The following is a 20,000-nucleotide window of genomic DNA, read 5'->3' on the forward strand; positions in this document are numbered from 1 at the left end:
AGACAGAGTCTTGCTGTGTTGCCCAGGCTGGAGTGCAGTGGTACAATTACAGCGGATTGCAACTTCGACCTCCTGAGCTGAGGATCAAGTGATTCTCCCACCTCAGCCTCCTGAGTAACTAGGATTACAGGTGTGTGCCACCACACCTGGCTGATTTTTTATTTCTGTGCAGAGACAGGGTCTTGTTATATTGCCTGGGCTAGTCTTGAAATCCTGGCCTTAAGCGATCCTCCCACCTCAGCTTCCTAAAGTGTTGGGATTACAGGCATGAGCCACTGTGCACAGGTGGCTATTTTTCTTTTTTTTTTTTTTTTTGAGACGGAGTCTCGCTCTGTCGCCCAGGCTGGAGTGCAGTGGCCGCATCTCAGCTCACTGCAAGCTCCGCCTCCCGGGTCTACGCCATTCTCCTGCCTCAGCCTCCCGAGTAGCTGGGACTACAGGCGCCCGCCACCTCACCCGGCTAGTGTTTTTTTTGTATTTTTTAGTAGAGACGGGGTTTCACCGTATTAGCCAGGCTGGTCTCGATCTCCTGACCTTGTGATCCGCCCGTCTCGGCCTCCCAAAGTGCTGGGATTACAGGCTTGAGCCACCGCGCCCGGCCACAGGTGGCTATTTTTCATACAAGAAAGCCAAGGCTCAGAGAAGGGAAATGTCCTGCTCAGGGTCATAGGGCAGAACTCTGTCCTGGGAATGGACCTCTGATCCCTGGCCCGGTGCCCATCCAATTGAGTCAGCCAGAAACAGCATTCAGAATTCTTCCTGGTGCCAGCTTCTTACTGAGTCTCAGCTTCCCAGTCTCTAAAATGGGTACATCAGCAGAGGTCCTAAACAAGCCTAGGTTTGAGTTTTCTGAGGGAAAGAAATTGGGTGATGCTTCCACTGGGAGGAGCCCCATAGAGTGACCAAAGGGCCTGGCTTTCTGGACAACCAACTTCACTTTATCCAGGGGGAACCTGAAGGCAAGGAGGGAGCCAAATGGCCTTGGAGATCCAGTGATTTCAGGACGGTGAGATAAGGAGGGCCAGGCTTCAACATCCAGGAGAGAATCCTGCCGGTTGAGGCCTGGGGCCCATCCTGCTTTCAAACACTTCACAGAGAAAACGTTTCTTACAAAGACATTTATTTTCCCCAAAACATACCTCCAGTTTACAAAATCCCTCCGAGTTCCACATTTAAATTAGAAGTCCTCACATCTTCCATTCCTGGGGCAGGCAGAGATGACATCCAGAAGGCATCAGAACATCTGAAGTCTCACTCTACTGGGAGCTGGCCAGAGGCAAGCCAGGAAAAGACTGCCCCGGCCCCAGAATAGCACCATGGGGGGGGGGCGGGGGGCAGTCCCCTCTATGTCCCCAAAGTACTCCTGGCCCTGCCCTGCCCCGGGCTCTGCCTCTTCTGCTGCTATGAAAGGTCCAGAGGGCCTTGGTGCCTGCCCACCTGCCCACGCCTGCACAGACACTTTGGATACCACCAGATTCTCTAGCTGTGGTGAGGGGCTATGTCCCTCTCTCCAGGTTTCTGCCCCAACCCCATGCTCTGGGTAAGAATTAGGGGTGGGGTGGGGGTGAGGTATCCAGGAAGCCTTGAGTACAGAGGAGGTGTGGAGCAGGGAGCAAGGCAGGGGCCCCCTGCAAACCGCAGCGTGCAGTGTAGTTAGTTGTCTGTCTCCCAGTTGGATGGGGAGTCCTTGAGGGAGGAACTTGATCTTCCCAAGCAGGGCCCCCAGCACCTAACGCAGTGCTGACATCTGTAGTTGCTCAATAAACATTAACTGAATGGATACATGAAAGGAAAGGAACAAAGAGGTGGGAAGGCAGAAGGACAGAAGCTGACCCCCAGGGGCCCCATCACAGATCCCCGGAGAACCAGTGTGACCAGCACATGCTTCCGTGGGGAGGATGGGCAGGGGAGAGGGGCACTGCAGAGGAGGCTGGGCCGGGGGGAACCACACGTGTTCCAGCACGTGCATCTGCAGGTCTCTGCACAGCTGTGCAAGTGGTGGGCGCAGAGTGCCCACTGTCTTCACTTGGGGCAGAGAGGGAAAAGGCCAGTATTGGAGGAAGGAGGGGAGAGGAAACAGCTTCTAGACTCCAGGAGATGCTGAGGCCGCATTGTCCCTGTCTGAGAAGACAAGATTCTATGCAGGTGGAAGCCGGGCTGAACATGATCACTAGTGTATCAGGGCCATTGGCCATTGGAGAAACAAGGCCAGGGGTGACTATGCATCATGTCTTTGGTGAAATAAGGCAGGGGGTCAGTCAGTCTGAATATTGCATCTTTTGGAGAAAAAAGGCAGCCAGATGGTCCACGCAGCACTGGAAGAAGAGGGTGGCGATGTGGTCAGTGTGCTGTGTCGCTAGGAAATGTATGTACGGTGAAACAAGGCAGCAGGCAGGATGACTTAGAGAGATAAGGCTGTGGGTGGTCTGTGTACTGTGTCTGTAAGAAATAAGGCAGCAGGATGACTTGGGAATCATGTCCATTGGAGAAATAAGGCTGCACAGTGGTCTGTGTATCACATCCTTTGCAGAAGGAGCCCACCTGTCAGAGCAGGATGCATCTGTTGGGGGCAGGGGTCACAGTGCAGCTCCATTGCAGCCAGAGGGTAGGAGCTGTAGGGAAGGGCAGCAGCTCCCTGGTCCTCATGGTCAGGCTAATTCTTGTCCATCATCTTCATTTCATGAGGGGAAGAAAAGAAAAGGGATGGGAAAAGCATTAGATGCCAGAAGCATCTATTTTGGGGATCGTGCCAGAAGCCTAGGCACCTGGTCACACTTCAGGTGGGGAGTGTGTGTGAGACAGCAGCCCAACGGAGAGCCCCCATGCTGACCACTGCCCTGGAGGCCCAGACACAGATGCAGGTGCCAGGCATGCCGGGGCACCTGAGGGGGACCACCTCACGCAGCCCCCTCTCAGTCCCCACAGGTCCACAGCCCTACACACTTCCCTTCACTCCCCTCTAAGTGCAACACTTTTCCCTTCTCATCTCCAGATCCCATTCACCCTCCAAGGCCAGGCCCAATTCCCTCGTCCAGCAGGCAGCATACCCAGTGTCCCCTCCACACTGGTTTCCCTGAGAGTGACACGGCAGGGGCCCTCCTCCTTCCCCCGAGCTTCCTGTCTCCATGTGGAGGGCCATCCCAAAGACTCATATTTCAGACCCCACTCTGCATCTGGAGCTGAATGGAGACTTGGGAAGAAGGGCTTGGGCCCTGCCCCTGCCCTCACCTTCACCCATTCTTGCAGCTCTGTGTGTCCCTGGGAAGAGGAGCTCTCCCATCTGGGCACTGCCTCTGTGGTTGTCCAGCATGGCCAAAGACTGAAGGGGCAGGCTGCCTCACCAAGGAGCAGGATTAGGAAGCAAACTGGTTTGTCCAACCAGGCCAGAAACTCTTCAAAACCAAGCTGACTTTTTTTTTTTTTTTTGAGATGGAATCTCGCTCTGTCACCCAGGCTGGAGTGCACAGGTGTGATCTCAGCTCACTGCAACCTCCGCCTCCTGGGTTCAAGTGATTCTCCCGCCTCAGCCTCCCAACTAGCTGGGATTACAGGCATGCACCACCACACCCAGCTAATTTTTGTATTTTTAGTAGAGACGGGGTTTCACCATGTTCGCCAGGCTGGTCTTGAACTCCTGACCTCAAATGATCCACCCACCTCGGCCTCGCAAAGTGCTGAGATTACGGGCGTGATGCACCACACCTGGCCTAAGCTGACACTTTTTATCTCCATCTGCCCAAATCTTCTATGGTTATTTGATTCTGACAAACAGGAAAGAAATGACTTATCTCCTACATTTCCAAATGTCATCACTGACATTATAACAATAGGCCATAATGACTATGGACATTTACTAACCACCTACTGTGTACTGGGGACATGGCTACCCAGCTGAACATTTCTCTAGCCTCCCCTGAGTTAGGGCTCATATGCCTGGGTTCTGACCAATGGGATGTGACGCAGGCTACTTCCAGTCAAGTTCTAGAAGGAAACATATCCTTCCTTTTTCTCCCTTTGGCTCTGGAGGGGGTGTGTGAGCTCGAACAGCTTCTTAGACCTAGGAATGAAAGCTTGAAGTTGAAGAGGGCAGAATCCAGGTAAGCAGAACCTGGCTTCAGGTCATCAGTGGTTTTATGATTACCTATGCTGACATTATCACAGGAAGGAGGAATAAACTGTCCTGGTTAAGCCTCTGTCATATTTGGGTCCCATTAGAGCAGATGGGACCTTGGTTACTCAGCCCTCTGCCATCTCACCACGGGGAAGTTGAGGCTGTTCTCCTGCAGAGGGGGCCTCAGGTCACCAGTGAAAGGATGATGCCTACCCACCCTCTCAGTCTCTCACACACAGATGTGTGCATACACAGACACAATCTCAAGCCCAGGTGTCTTTACCTTCTTTGCTGTCAGAGTGTTTCAGAGGCTGCAGGGCTGTAAAAAAAAAAAGGAGGCATACATGGTGAGGAACTGTGGCAGGTGGTGGGGTAGAGAGTCAGGCAGAGGAAGGAGTGAGGGCTGGAAAGGGCAGGAGAAGTTAGCAGAGTGGGACCACTTCACAGCACAGGGGAAGGGGCCCTAGGCTGCTGCCCGAAGCCCCAGCCCCAGGTCCCAGTTCCACTCTGTAGCTTGTCATTCTCTCTGGGCCTTAGTTTTCTGCATCTGTAGAATGGGACAACCCTTGAGCCCTCCACCTCCAGCTGGAGTTGCGGAACTGCCCTGAGCCCACTCTACACACAGGGTGATGTGAGAAGCTAAAGGAGGCTGGCAGATTTGCAGGTGGGCCTGGGACCATGTGGAATGAGACTAACCAACTCCCTCACCCACACTCTTCTCCCCACTCCCTCCCTTCTGCCAACTACATCTGCCTCTGAGCATGAAAAATGAGGTCTGATCCCAGAGCTGTCTCTATGCCTGCCACACTGGGCACCAACAGGCAAAGAATTAATTGGCATAATTTATAGCAGTCCCCAAGTGTCAATCTCCTGCCCTTCCTTCTGCGGGGGTGGGGAGGAAACCGGCATTAACTGGAACCATCCCAAATGGCTCAGCGGAAACCTGCCTCTCCCAGCCTAGGATCCCCTGGAAGTCGGCCTCCAGCAGCCATGGGCACCAGTGCCTGGGCACCACCCAAGCTGGGCCCCCAGCTTACTGTGCCATGCTCCTATGTCCTTTGCAAGTACCTCCCTCTCCAGTCACCTGAGAGAGCTTCAAAACAGCCAGGGCAGGGTCAGGATGACATTTTACAGATGGGAAACTGACACCCAGAGGAGCAAGGCACCTTGCCCAAAGCTACAGAGCCTGTAACTAGAACAGGATTGTCTTAAGCTGTTTGCCTAATAGTAATAGGACTCCAGCGTATTAAGCACTTGGCACTAGGTATGGTACTAGGTCCTTTATGTATGTTATCTCAATTAATTAAATTAATAATTCAAACAACCTGTGAATCTGTGATTATCCCCATTTTACATAAGAAGAAACTGAAGTCAGAGAGGCAAACCATCTTGCTCAAGGCCACTCTGTTTACCTGAGATGGAGCTGGAACTTAAACCCAGACTGCCCTGTCTCTGGAGTCCCTGCTCCCACCCCTAGGAAGCTACCAGACGCCACACTGTGGGGCCAATCAGGTGGAATCAGCCCTGGCAGATGGGTAAAGGTTGGCAGGAGAAATGAAGACACACCTGGGAGGGAACCGGGTGATCCACCTCCTGCCTAACTCTGGGCAAAGAGCAGACTCACCAGGGTGGCAAGGCCTCAGTCCAGAGAACATATTTCATTCAAACCTTACAGCAAATCTGTCCCCTCCAGATCCTAGAGTCCTCTCTCCTTTCCCATATGTCCCTCTCCCAGCCAAGAGTGCCAGCTCCAAGTTCAGACTCACCTGTCTTGGATCCTTCTCCCTCCCCATCCTGGTCCTCAGCTCCTGCAAACACAAGAACTCAGAATAAACAAAACTCTTTCACAAGCCCATTTTCATGCCAGCACTTTCCCACCCAAGAGTGCAGGAAGCTAGTGAACAGGGCCTGAGTGGGCCTGACCTGTGGTCCGAATGCTAGACACGGGTTGGAGCCCGAGAGCAGAGCACAGCAGAGCTCAGCCTGTGACAACATGAAGGGGCTCCCGGCCTGGAGCCCACCACTCACCCAGCCAAAGACCACCCACCCAGCCTGGAGCCCACCACTCACCCAGTCAAAGGCCACCCACCCAGCCTGGAGCCCACCACTCACCCAGCCAAAGGCCACCCACCCAGCCTGGAGCCCACCACTCACCCAGCCAAAGACCATCCACCCAGCCTGGAGCCCACCACTCACCCAGCCAAAGGCCATCCACCCAGCCTGGAGCCCACCACTCACCCAGCCAAAGACCATCCACCCAGCCTGGAGCCCACCACTCACCCAGCCAAAGGCCATCCACCCAGCCCGGAGCCCACCACTCACCTAGTCAAGGACCATCCACCCAGACTGTAGCCCACCACTCACCCAGTCAATGACCACCCACCCAGCCCGGAGCCCACCACTCACCCAGCCAAAGGCCACCCACCCAGCCTGGAGCCCACCACTCACCCAGTCAAGGACCATCCACCCAGACTGCAGCCCACCACTCACCCAGCCAAAGACCATCCACCCAGCCTGGAGCCCACCATTCACCCAGCCAAAGACCATCCACTAAGCCTAGAGCCCTTACCACATACCCAGTCAAGGACCACCCACCTACCCTCCACCAGCCCACCCACGCATCACCTCACCCATCCGCTCGCTCAGTAGCCCTGCCAACCATCAACCTCCAACAGATGCAACCAACCAGCCGTCTACCCGCTCATCCTTCCACCTGTCCACCTCACAAGTACTCACCTATCTGCCACCTGACCACTCTCTTCTTCCCTCTCCTTCCTGACCTCCAGCCATCCCCAGCCTCTGACTACCCATCTACTCTCATGCATCTGTTTACCCACCAGGGTCAACTCACCACCCACTAATGTCCTCTCACCCACTTGCCAGTCACCAATGCCAGCTCAGGCTGACCCTCAGCCCCACAAATGGCAGCTGCTTCAGACCCTCTCACTCTGAGGCAGGCATGTTCCTCCCCAGTGCCATGCCTGCCCCTGGCGTGCCGACATTTGTGCCGCACAGCTTCCATGCTCTGGTCTGCTCTCTCACACTTACACTTTCACAGGCACACTTGTTTACACAGACACACTCATCCCCTTGTAGCACTTGGCCTTACACTCCCACCACCTTCCAGTCACACTCATCCACACTCATCCTGTGGTATCTACACATGGACAGACAGGCTCATGCTTGTTCACACACACACGACATAGACTCAAGGTCACACACAGACAAATCCAGCCCCCTTTGCACACTCACATTCATTCTGTCTCTAGAAAGTGACACTCTATTGACACCAAAGACACAGCAACATACCCCAAGACACGTAAGTGCACACACACACACCCTCACCTGCATTCTCCTCCTCACAGCTCTGTTTGATCTTTCTCCAGCACACGAAAGCCAGGGCCACCAGCAGTGCAACGAGACAGACAGAGAGCCCCACGGTCACCCACAGGGCCTCCGGGGGGAATGTCATGGGCTGCCCTGAGAGAAAAAGTAGGAACGGTGAGACCGTCAAGCTTGGCCCCATGTCCCGGAGGACAGCACCATTGGCTCCAAGTGTGAACAGGGGCTCCCACCCTCACTGGGCCCTAACACTATGAATAAAGCTCACTGAAGTTCCCATAGTCCCTTCGCCATACACTCCCCAAACCCTGATACAACCCTGGCTGATGGGGACACGCCTCAACCAGGAAGGATTGAAGAGTCTGTGGTTGAATGATGCTCAAGAACCTTCTATGGCTCCCTAGTGACTTTAGAATAATGCTTCAAGCTTCAAGGGTGATTCAAGGACCTCTATAAGCTGGCTGCTGCTTACCCTCCCCTAACCTTTCTTTCTAATTCTACTATAGGAGCCTCAGCTCCAGCCAAACTGGTGTCCTAACCATTCTCCCCAGAAGCAACTGGCTCCTTCCAACCTCTGCACTATTGCTATCAGTTTCCCAAACTCTCTACCTAGCTCACTATTCACCTCCTCCAGAGGCCCTCTTTTGACTGCTCCATTCCCACCTGGTGACGTTTTCCATTCTACGGATCAGGAGGCAGCAAGCGACGGCCCATGGGCCGAAGCTGGCTTGTGGCCTGTTTTTGTACAGTCCACAAACTAGTGATGGTTTTTACATTTGTAAAGGAATACCAAAAAAAGATGGGGGAAGGCGGAGGAGGAACAGAAGGAGAAGCAGCAGCAACAGAGATGGTGTGTGGCCCACGATGCCTAAAAACATTTACTCCCTGGCCATTTACAGAAAACATGTGCTGAGCCCTACATACAGATGAGGTCACTGAGGGGGCTGGAGCGAGGGCTGGGAGTTTCCCCAAGGAGTCAGGTAGGTCTGCAGGGGCCTTGCCAGGGGGATATTTACGTGAAACACTGAGGCCCCTCCTCTTAGAGCTCACATCAAGAGGGATGAAGTTGAGAACCCAAAGCTGGGCAGGGCCAGGAGCTGTTCTGAGCACAGCCTGTGTGGCTCCATCTTACACACCATCCTCCAGGCTGGCCCCTGCACCCAGCTGGGTCCTGGGCAGAGGTCTTGAGAGGAAAAGTCTGAAAAAGACAGTGCTGCTTTCCTTTGCTCTCTGGAGACGATGCGTGCCCAGGGCCTCAGCACCTTCTGCAGGAGGCCCTGTCAGTGCAGTGCGCAGTGCCATGGACCCTTTGGCAGCAGAGACCCCAGCATAGGTGCACCTCATGCAGGGATCTGTAGATGTCACCTTCAATAGGCACCGCTGGTAAAACTGCTGCGCTGGCCATTGGAAGCAGAGGGATCCATCGCCCCAGTGATGAAGAGAGGTATGCAGAAAAGGAGGGCAGCAGCTAATGTGGTGGCCAAGAGGGCCCGTCCACAGAGCACACAGTAAAAAAAACAACCACCGCCACCCGGGAAATCCCATCATGGGGCTCTGACGGCAGAGGAGGGGGCAGAGCCACAGAAATGCTCAAGCAGGCCGGGCGCGGTGGCTCAAGCCTGTAATCCCAGCACTTTGGGAGGCCGAGACGGGTGGATCACGAGGTCAGGAGATCGAGACCATCCTGGCTAACACGGTGAAACCCCATCTCTACTAAAAAATACAAAAAACTAGCCGGGCGAGGTGGCGGGCGCCTGTAGTCCCAGCTACTCAGGAGGCTGAGGCAGGAGAATGGCGTAAACCCGGGAGGTGGAGCTTGCAGTGAGCTGAGATCCGGCCACTGCACCCCAGCCTGGGCGACAAAGCAAGACTCCGTCTCAAAAAAAAAAAAAAAAAAGAAATGCTCAAGCAGAGGGTCTCTTTCCATGTTCCCCCTTAGCTAGTGTTGTCCCTGGAACACAAATTAGATTTGCCCTGTTCACCCAAGAAAGGACAGAGCTAGGGTTCAGGCCACATCTCCAGGGCTTGCTCTATAAATCCCCCTCTGAGAGGCCCTGCACAGCACACTCAACTTCACTAACTTCGTCAGGTATGGGACAGACCAGCTGGAGGACTGAAAGCCTGATCCCAGAATGTTTTACATGACACAAAGCTGCCTGAAGCAAAATACAGGCCAAGGGCTCCAAAGTAGGCCAGAACTACTCTAAGAAAAACAGGAGGCTGGCTGGTGGGGAGGAGAGGAAATTAGGCTGAGAGGCCAAAGTTGGATTCTGATCGTGGCTCATCTCCTCGCTGCAGGGTGCTGGAGCCTAGGCCTGCGGATCCACGGAGGAGTTTAGAGAGGCAGCGAACCCTCCAGAGTTACATGCAAACTGCTGCATTGATCATTTATCCAATTTTCAAAGAGGGGTCTGACCCCAAAGACTCAGAACCATTGTGCCAGTCTGTGACCTTGGGAAAGCTCCCCCTTCTCTGTGGACCTCAGTTTCTTCATCTGTAAAATGTGCTTGGCAACAACGGTCACAATGAAATCACTCTTTTATTTTTATTTATTTTTTAAGACAGTGTCTTGCTCTGTCACCCAGGTTGGAGTGCAGTGACACTATCTCAGCTCACTGCAACCTCCGCCTCCCAGGTTTAAGCAATTCTCTTGCTCCAGCCTCCCAAGTAGCTGGGACTACAGGTGCGTGCCACCACACCCAGCTAATTTTTGTGTTTTTAGTAGAAACGGGGTTTTACCATGCTGACCAGGCTGGTCTCAAACTCCTGACCTCAAGTGATCCACCTGCCTTGGCCTCCGAAAGTGCTGGGATTACAGGTGTGAGCCACCACACTCGGCCCTAAATTCTTTTGAAATCACTTTACATGTTAGCTACTCAAGTTTAAAATAGAGAATTTTCTCTTAGGTGAGAAACATTCTCTTTGCAATCACATTTATACTCACAAGTCCTTTCTGCACAGCATCGCAAATATCCAGCTCAGCCCAGGGTGCAAATGACCACAAAGACCCCTTATGCTTCAAGGCCTTCTCAGCTCCCACTTGCCCCTGGAGGTGTCCTCACGACCACCCTCCCTCCTCTGAAAGCTTCATATCCTCTGCCAAGATCACTCTATCTTGTATTTCTTCTTTTCTCCTGTGAACAGCATTTTCACCACTAGACCATATGCTATTCTCTAAAAGGTCAAGGACATGTCTCAGAACATTAGAGAGCTCAGGGCAGCCACTCTCTCCTGGATAGCACAGGCCCATGGGGTCTCCAGGAGGGGAGTGGTTTCCATCTTGGGGAAGGGGTGGGCAGAGGGAGCACATCCTTGCTGGAAGGAAACACCTAAGAGAGAAGGAGGAGTGAGCCTGAACTCCAAGCAGACGATGTGATGGGCCGTGGCTCCGAGCTTGTCAGAAGTGGGGACCACATAGGGCTCAAGGGGAAAAGGACAGGAATAAGTCAGTGAGTCCTGAGGTGTGTGCAGACCTGGAAACTGGGGGCGAGATCAGAACTTGGATGGGCTGGGGGTCAGGTGGAAGTCGTCAGAAGACAAGAGGAGAACCAGACAGACAAAACCTGCTGTCCTGACCTCACTGTGTACCAGGAGGAGGTCCCTGGGAAAGCTCAGAGACAGATACTGAAGAGCCAGACTGAGCACATCGTCCCAGGAAGTGACTAACTAGAGGCCTCTCAGGGCCAAACACAGATGGAGACTGTGGCTCTTGACCTCAACACCCTTCACACCCTCAGGCACAAGAGGTGCCCACCAGGCTAGGACCTGGAAACCAGAGACTAAGACTCACTAAAGGGGCAGCCTCTATCTGGTGTTTGACCACATGGGGGCAGCAGAGACAGCCCCTGCCCATCCAACTGCTGCCTGGGTGGAGCTCAAGTCTGCAGGAAGAAGAGCTGACGTTGACTCAGGTGTTGAGGACTAACTGGGGAGGTCCAGCTGTCACTCAGGGCTTCAGAATCAGATGGCATCCACGGACCCAGAATACCTTCCTACCACTCAGAGGAGTTGCTGTTGGAAAGCACACTCACACAAGTCCCCTGGGCCATGCCTTGTGGCTGCCCCAGCATTCCTGCCCATGCCTCCAAATTCCGGGCAGGTACTTTGTCCTCTGCATAAGAAGCATAGGTGCCACGAAAAGCACTCTTAGGAAGGCAAACATTATAAATGGTTCTTATCAGCTCGAGTCCCTTAAGGACTTGTGGGGAAGAGTGTGAGCACCTGACGTCTATGAAAGGGATTTTGAAAAAGTCTTCTGGCCACCCAAACCTACGGAAATTCCACCTTAGGGTCCGGTAAAGAGGCAGTTACTCGCGCTGTCCTTCCCCAGCTGTTCATCTGCCCGTACCTGTGATGGTGACAGAACCATGCGCATCCTGCTGCAGCACGGGGTTGCGCACCAGGCAGCTATAGGTGCCGTTCGCACCCAGCACCACCCGCAGGACGCTGTGCACATCGAACAAGCCCTGCTCATTGGCCATCTGCGACGTGGTCACGTTGCCAGTCAGGGGCGCACCCTGCCCATCCTGCCAGAACACCTCGGCCTCAGGGTAGCCCCGGTAGCTGGAGCACGTGATGGTCACCGTGTCCCCGGGCCGCAGGTCCTTGTTAGGCTCCAAGGTCATGCTGGGCTTCGAGTAGGGAGCTGGAGGTGGCAGAGGACAGGGGTCAAGGGCAGGGCAATGGCAGATGACGAAAAGGATGCATGGGGCTGAGTACAGGAATCAGCACTGGGGCTGGGGTTCTGGGAGCAGTGGTGTAGCAGGGAGTGAGCTGCAGGGGGAATGGAGGATGAACCAAGGGGAAGGCGTCCCCCTCCCGGTGCTCACCGGCCACCTGCAGGCTGACAGCAGCGCTGCCAAAATCCCGGATGCTCACGAAGCAGGTGAAGCTGCCCTCGTCCGCCACACGCACGCGCTGCAGCCTCAGGGATGCGTTGCCCTGTGCCAGCAGGTCCAGGAAGAGCGCCGTGCGGTTGGCATAGGCGCTGCCCTGGTCCCGGCCCTCGGTGAAACTGTGCACCAGCTGTTTGGTGTCTGTCAGCTGCCAGATGAGGTTGAGCTGTGCCAGGCTAAAGCCAGGCTCGGGGGAGAAGGAGCAGCGCAGGGTGGCATCGGTGCCCACCAGGGCTACCACCGGGTCCTCAGGGACCTGGACCTCCACGGCTCCTGGGGGCGGGATCAGAGGGGCAGGGTGGTGAGGAGAAGCAGGACTCTCCAGGCTACCATCCAAGTCTCCCAACCTCTTCCCCCATCAACTCCCAGACCCTGTTCCGTCTTCCTATTTTCTTCTTAGATGCAAAAGTAAATTAAGCCTGAGGACTCTCAGATATGGAGTCTTCTCAGTCCTCTGAGAACAATCACAGCAGGTGGGTCCTGGCCTGACCAGATCAATCCCAGGGCCAGGCCTGGGGTAGATGACCCTCACCGACTCCAGCCCTGGTGAATCCTGCCATCAGGACTCCTTTCTTTCTCCCACCCATCTGCTAACCCAGATGTGGCTCCAGTCTTCCCAGAGGCTTCCAGAGCCTTGAAGTCAGGAAAGCCAAGAAGGCCTGTGATTGCTCCGCCCCCAACCCCATCCAATGAACACCCCCACCTCCCCGTTATCTTTCTCCCTATCATTAGGAGGCAACTCGCTGTTCCGGGAGACTGAAGGTGGGGCCAGATTCGGAGCTCCCAACCCCTGCTGATAGAAGCAGAACCCCCCTCCCCCAGGGGGACATTGAAGCAAAGAAACCTGTGGGGCTTCTCTGGGGTGTGATGGTGACGGAGCCGTGTGCATCCTGCTGCAGCACAGGGTTGCGCACCAGGCAGCTGTAGGTGCCGTTCGCACCCAGCACCACCCGCAGGACGCTGTGCACATCGAACAAGCCCTGCTCATTGGCCATCTGCGACGTGGTCACGTTGCCAGTCAGGGGCGCACCCTGCCCATCCTGCCAGAACACCTCGGCCTCAGGGTAGCCCCGGTAGCTGGAGCACGTGATGGTCACCGTGTCCCCGGGCCGCAGGTCCTTGTTAGGCTCCAGGGTCATGCTGGGCTTCGAGTAGGGAGCTGGAGGTGGCAGAGGACAGGGATCAAGGGCAGGGCAATGGCAGACAACGAAAAGGATGCATGGGGCTGAGTACAGGAATCAGCACTGGGGCTGGGGTTCTGGGAGCAGTGGTGTAGCAGGGAGTGGGCTGCAGGGGGAATGGAGGATGAACCAAGGGGAAGGCGTCCCCCTCCCGGTGCTCACCGGCCACCTGCAGGCTGACAGCAGCGCTGCCAAAATCCCGAATGCTCACAAAGCAGGTGAAGCTGCCCTCGTCCGCCACACGCACGCGCTGCAGCCTCAGGGATGCGTTGCCCTGTGCCAGCAGGTCCAGGAAGAGCGCTGTGCGGTTGGCATAAGCGCTGCCCTGGTCCCGGCCCTCGGTGAAACTGTGCACCAGCTGTTTGGTGTCTGTCAGCTGCCAGATGAGGTTGAGCTGTGCCAGGCTAAAGCCAGGCTCGGGGGAGAAGGAGCAGCGCAGAGTGGCATCGGTGCCCACCAGTGCCACCACTGGGTCCTCAGGGACCTGGACCTCCAGGGCTCCTGGGGGCAGGGGAAGTGGGGGACATAAAATGGGGACTGAGGACAGGTGGGAACTCTCTGGGCCTCCCTAGTCCCCCTCCCTGCCCCGCTAAACCCAGGCTCTATCCACCCCTCCTTTTAAGCCTGAGACCCAAAGTAATTTATTGTCTCAGGGCCTCATTCAGTTGAGAATATAGTGAGCACCTGCAGGTGTCGAGCATAAGAGTCAGAAATGCAACAGAGAGCAACACTAAGGTCACACACCCACAGAAGTTACATTTTAATGGGAGAGAGGGACAAACGGGCACACAGATTCTCATCAGCATGTGACTAAGGTATGTGAAGAAAAGAAGCCAGCAGGTTAGCAAGTGAAGCAACAGCTTTTCAAAAATCTGGCAGGTACTTTACACCTGCCTGCGCCATGTGCATTTCCCCATGAGCGTAAGTAATTTTATAAACTGGGGAGTCCAAAACAGTATCCACCAAAAATGTCAATAGTGGTTTTCTCTGGAGGAGAGAGAATCACAAGTGCCTTTTTTTTCCTTTTCCTAAAGAAACACGATTTGTTTGTATACAAGAGAGAACACCCGTACCTTTAAATACGGTGGTGAGGCATGTGATCTCTAAAGCGATTAAGCTGAAATGTACAAGGAATGAAAAAGAGCTGACATACAGAGAACCCCGTAGAGGAAACAGCAGGTGGAAGGCCCTAAGGCAAGACTGGCCTTGCTGTGTGGAAATATCAGGGAGTGTTCCATGTGGCAGATGCATCTGATGGGAGGGCATGTCCCACCCAGACCAAAGATGACTTGGAGAAACCAGTGAGGAATCTAAGTTTTTCTATGAGTAATGGGAATCACTGGGGAGTATTTTAATCATGCATAATCTGAGTAGCAATGCTTAAAACTCACTCTAGCTCCTCTGTGAAGACTGGACTGTGGCAGGGCAAGGGGGAGGCCAGTTAGGGGCTATTTCAGCCATCCCTGTAAGAGGTGAGGGTGGTGTGGCTTCAAAGGGTGGCAGTAGAGAGGAAGAGAGGGGGGCAGATTCAAAGTTAATTTAGGAGGGAGAATCAACAGGACTTGCTGACGAGTTAGAAGGGGAAAAGGCCTGGCGCGGGAGGCCGAGACAGGTGGATCACCTGAGGTCAGGAGTTCGCAACCAGCCTGGCAGATATGGTGAAATCCCGTCTCTACTAAAAAATACAAAAAATTAGCCAAGTGTGGCAGTGCGCACCTGTAATCCCAGCTACTCGGGAGGCTGAGGCAGGAGAATTGCTTGAACCTGGGAGATGGAGGTTGCAGTGAGCTGAGATCACGCCACTATTGCACTCCATCCTCCGCAACAGAGCAAGACCCCATCTCAAAAAAAAAAAAAAAAAAAAAAGGACGAAGGAGGAGGGGGAGGCAGAAGGAGAGGAAGAGGGGGAGGATGGGGAGGAGGAGGAAAGCTGGAACAGGCATCCCAGCTGTCCAGAGTCAACTCCACTCCCAGAGACAGGGCCAGGTCATGTCCAGAGCCAGAGCCTCCAGCAAAAAGCCCCTGGGCAGGGTCCCTGATCCCATCCCTGCCCTCTATCCTGTGGAGTTACCCCGCAGCCTCCCCACCCGGTCACCTCTGTCTTCATACTAGCTCTTCTTCTAGAGCCCTGGATAGTTAGGCAGGGGTCCTGATAGCCTTTCTTTTGGGGAAGCGAGCCCCCCACCCTGGCACTACCATTCTTGGGTAATGGTTAGATTGTGTGCTTCGAGCACTAGCAAAACAGGCACACTCAAAATGTGTGAAGATCAGCCTTGAAACAACGCCAACTGAATACAGCACTCGTTAAAGGTTTCCTGCATTTAGAAAAAGAACATTGACTTTATGGTTATTATTTTTATTGTGGATCATACTCAGTATCATAATCTTCGCAGTACCTAGAGATCTCTAAAGTTTTTTTTTTTTTTGAGACAGAGTCTCGCTCTGTCGCCCAGGCTGGAGTGCAGTGGCGCCATCTCGGCTCACTGCAAGCTCCGCCTCCCGGGTTCACGCCATTCTCCTGCCTCAGCCTCCTGAGTAGCTGGGACTACAGGCACCCGCCACCACGCCAGGGGTTTCACCGTGGTCTCGAGCTCCTGACTTCGTGATCCGCCCGCCTCCGCCTCCCAAAGTGCTGGGATTACAGGCGTGACCGCGCCCGGCTGAGATCTCTAAAGTTCTTAAGCTAGCCTTGGATCTCTTGCTGAAACCCCTGGTGCCCCAGGCCAGTTCTCATGCCCTGTCAGTCGGACCAGAGTGTCCCTTGGAGGGGGCATTTGGGGGAATGAAACCTGGTAAGTCACCCAGACAAAACCCTTTCTTGCTCTAGAGAAATCAGAGCAGCCATGGGTAGAGACAGGCACCACTTCTTTACGGCCACAAGATGGCGCCAGACACTCAACTTCGTCTTCCCCACAGAGGAAGCTGTCTCAGAGCAGAGATGCTGATGAGAATTTGAAATGCGGTGAGGGTATTATTAAAATAGCTATTATTATTGAGTGCACTGTGTGGGGAGAGTCACATCGTTTATTCTGCACAGTTATTGGGCACCTACTATGCAGCAGCCGCCCTGGCCCTGGGATGGACCCTGCTCTTTGAACAGGGAGGAAGCAAGAAAATACCAGGTGGGGGCAAATCTAGGCAGAATAATGCAGGGAGGCCAGGGATAGGGAGGGAGGAGCGGCAGTGTGCAATTTTATACAAGGGAGCCAGGAGAGCCTTGAGAGGAGGTGAGACTGAGCAAAGACCTCAACAAAATATGGGATCTAGTCATGCAGACATTTAGGGGCAGAAAGTTCCAGGCAGAGGAAAAAGCGAGTGGAAAGGTCCTGGGAGGGGGCACACACAGTGTATTCAAGAAACAACACGATCACATTTAGCACTCATGTTCCCATTTTACAGACAAGGAAATGGAGTCTAAGAACAGTAAAGTGAGTTGCCTACTGGATCCCACAGGTGGAAGTAAGGTATGGCCCTGCTAGCCAGAGCTGGCTTGGCAGGACCCCTGACAGGCGTGGGCACCCCCTCCCCAACTGCCACAATCACTGTCCCTCCCCTCCATCCCCATGCTGCTACCCTCACCTGTGAGGCAGAACCACAGTGCTCCCAGGGCTGCACCCACGTGCACACCCATGCCAGGGCTGCCCCGCCGATGCAGCATCTTGCTGTGAGGCAGCTGACAGCTGGGCTCCCCGTGGTGGAAGGCTGCCCCTGCCTGGGAGGAAGAGGATGCAAAGCCTTTGTCTCCAAAGGTTCTCCCCAGACCGTCTCTCGCCTCATCTCTCCTGGACCAGAGTGGGGAAGGCTGCAACTGCCCACTGGGAGGTCTTCGTTCCCATACCCCACAGGGCCCCCTGCTGAGATGCTTGGCAGGGAGTCCCTGGGGAGGCCTGACAGGGAAGATGGGGCAGGGGGCAGCTGCGATCCACCCTTTCAGGTAAGATGTATCCAAATATAAGGAAGAGGAGGCAAAGCAGCAGGTGAAGGCAAGGTTGGCTTGCTCTGGGGCTAGGATGTGTGCAGATTAATTTGGCAGTAGCTGGTAGGGCAGAGCAGGAGCTCCTGTCGGGGCCAGACTTAGAGATGGGCTGACAGGTGTGAACTGTATCCTAAAGGCAGCTGGGAGCCACTGAAGCTTCCTGAATAAGGGAAATACATGGTCAGAGCTGAGCTTCATGAAAATTAATCTGATAGCACCTCCACCCCCATCTGATGGGAGGGTGTGTTTCAGCCAGATCAAGCAGGGCTTTGAGAGACTAGTGAGGAATTTAGTTTTTTCTATGAGTAATGGGAATCACTGGGGAACGTTTTAATCACACATAATCTAGGCAACAATGCTTAAAACTCACTCTAGCTCCTGGGCACAGACTGGATTGTATCAGGGCCAAGGGAGAGGCCAGCTAAGAGGCTCTTTCAGGCTGAGTGTGTTGGCTAATGCCTATAATCCCAGCACTTTGGGAGGCTGAGGCAGGCGGATCACTTGAAGTCAGGAGTTTGTGACCAGTCTGAACAACATGGTGAAACCCCATCTCTACTAAAAATACAAATAATTAGCTGGGTATGGTGGTGGGCACCTGTAATCCCAGCTGCTTGGGAGGGTGAGGCAGGAGAATCGCTTGAACCCAGGAGGCAGAGGTTGCAGTGAGCCAAGATTGCGCCACTGCACTCCAGACTGGGTGACAGAGCGAGAGTCGATCTCAAAAAATAAAAATTAAAATTAAAAAAAGAGGCTATTATAGCCATTCCTGTAGGAAGGGATAGTGGTGGAATAAATGAGGGGGCAGACAATAGAGAGAAAGCATGTCTGGGTAAAAGTGACAGCATTTGAGGACTTGGGTAGAGAGAAAGAGCAGTCAGGTTGGCTGTGGTTTCAAGTCTCAGTGACAGGGTGGAGCATTCACTGAGGCAGAGAAAATGGAAGGGTTCAGTACAGCTTGTGTGAAGTCAGCAGTATTTGCAAAGAAGCTTCTAGGACAGAGTTTTAGGAGGCGACTAGGTGTTTGAGTGTGGGAATGCAGAGAGAGAACATTTGGTAGCTTAATATATCTGTATTGAGTGACCAAGACAGATCAGAAGTAGAAGAGGCAAGGACTGGGGATGACCCCAAGGCTGGAGTCAGGACTGAGTAAGAGGCAGGTCTGTGGCTGCAGGTCAGGCCTGAGCTGGGGATGGGAAGAGCGGACATCCCTAAGTCCAGCCGTGCTCCCAATCCCAGCCACCCTCCAGGCTGCACACACCTCTTCCCTGAGTCTGACAGCTGCTGCCTAAACATTCGCACCATGTCCTGATCAAGCCACATCTATGCCAACCAACATTGAGCAACCAGAATAGAAATGATTTCATGTCCTCCTAACACCCTGGGAGATAGGCTGTACCACTTGGTCCTATTTTTGCAGGACTTTAAAAAATCAAAGCCCATGGCCGGGTGCGGTGGCTCACGCCTGTAATCCCAGCACTTTGGGAGGCTGAGGTGGGCGGATCATGAGGTCAGGAGTTTGAGACCAGCCTGACCAACATGGTGAAACCTCATGTCTACTAAAAATACAAAAATTAGCTGGGCGTGGTGGTGCAAGCCTATAATCCCAGCTACTCAGGAGGCTGAGGCAGGAGAATTTCTTGAACCCAGGAGGCAGAGGTTGTACTGAGCGGAGATCGCGCCACTGCACTCTAGCCTAGGCAATAGAGCAAGACTCCATCTCAAAAAAAAAAAAAAAAAAAAAAAAAAAAATTAAAGCCCAGATAAGTGACTTTGTTAATGTCAAATAATTTGCCAGTCAGCACAGCTGAAAAGAGTCCAATTCTGCTACACCTTTCCACCCTTCCGCAGAGCAAACCTCATTAACAGCTGCTAGCCTCAATTCCATCCCAGGCGCCCAGCCTCAATCCTTCCAGTCCCAGCCAGGCACACCCGCCCCCCACCACCCTCTACTCCTACACACACACACACCCCCAGCAGCTGGGCTGAGGGAGTCCCTCAGCCAAACCATGTGCATCCTGGCCAGCCCCCCTTCTCTCCCAGCTGTCTACAGTGGGGAAGCCCTGAGCAGCCACTTCCTTTCCAGACGCTTCCGGCCTTAAAGCCTTGCCGCCTGCTGAGTCAGCAGTCTTCCCGGGCTCCATTCATAAAGCACCTTTGGCAGGCACCACATCCTGCCTGCCCTACAAGGGCCACCCTGAGGCCCACAGGAAGATCCAGCAGGCAGCTGCCTGCACAACCTGCCCACCCCCTGCGGGAAGCACCAGGGCTAAGGATGAACGGACGCCCAGATTCCACGTCTCCCTTCCTCTCTTTACCCCCAGACAGAACCAAGGCCTGTGGGTTCTTCCTGGGCCACCTCCCTCACTCTCCACACTGCTTCTCAAGCTTCCATCTTTGCTCACTGGCCCTGCTTGCTCCTCTCTTTCCCTGCCAGCCCCATTCTCTAAGGTACCTTCTCTTAGGACCTAAGACAGGAATCTGCCCATGTCCCTCCC

At 54.1% G+C, this 20,000-nt stretch overlaps 1 protein-coding gene across 8 annotated transcripts in view; it reads right to left on the reverse strand.

Moving 5' to 3' along the window:
- Positions 1–1,103: 1,103 nt before the first annotated feature.
- The window catches only part of LOC105463777 (CD276 molecule), a 30,987-nt gene continuing 12,090 nt past the window's right edge, over positions 1,104–20,000 (reverse strand). For 6 of the 8 annotated variants that reach the window (XM_071101068.1, XM_071101067.1, XM_071101062.1 and 3 more), the window contains 9 exons: positions 17,109–17,241; positions 13,692–14,030; positions 13,193–13,507; positions 12,283–12,621; positions 11,802–12,098; positions 7,457–7,591; positions 5,878–5,919; positions 4,395–4,430; positions 2,191–2,671 (listed from right to left, as the gene is read on the reverse strand). In XM_071101068.1, coding sequence (XP_070957169.1) covers positions 2,649–2,671; positions 4,395–4,430; positions 5,878–5,919; positions 7,457–7,591; positions 11,802–12,098; positions 12,283–12,621; positions 13,193–13,507; positions 13,692–14,030; positions 17,109–17,187 — 1,605 coding nt within the window. In that variant the 5' untranslated portion in view covers positions 17,188–17,241 and the 3' untranslated portion in view covers positions 2,191–2,648. Of the gene's footprint in view, positions 2,672–4,394; positions 4,431–5,877; positions 5,920–7,456; positions 7,592–11,801; positions 12,099–12,282; positions 12,622–13,192; positions 13,508–13,691; positions 14,031–17,108; positions 17,242–20,000 lie in introns of all 8 variants that reach the window. The other 2 variants (XM_071101064.1, XM_071101069.1) reach the window with 2 other exon arrangements.

The sequence above is a fragment of the Macaca nemestrina genome, chromosome 7 (genome assembly GCF_043159975.1).
Source record: "Macaca nemestrina isolate mMacNem1 chromosome 7, mMacNem.hap1, whole genome shotgun sequence".
Lineage (NCBI taxonomy): Eukaryota > Metazoa > Chordata > Mammalia > Primates > Cercopithecidae > Macaca > Macaca nemestrina.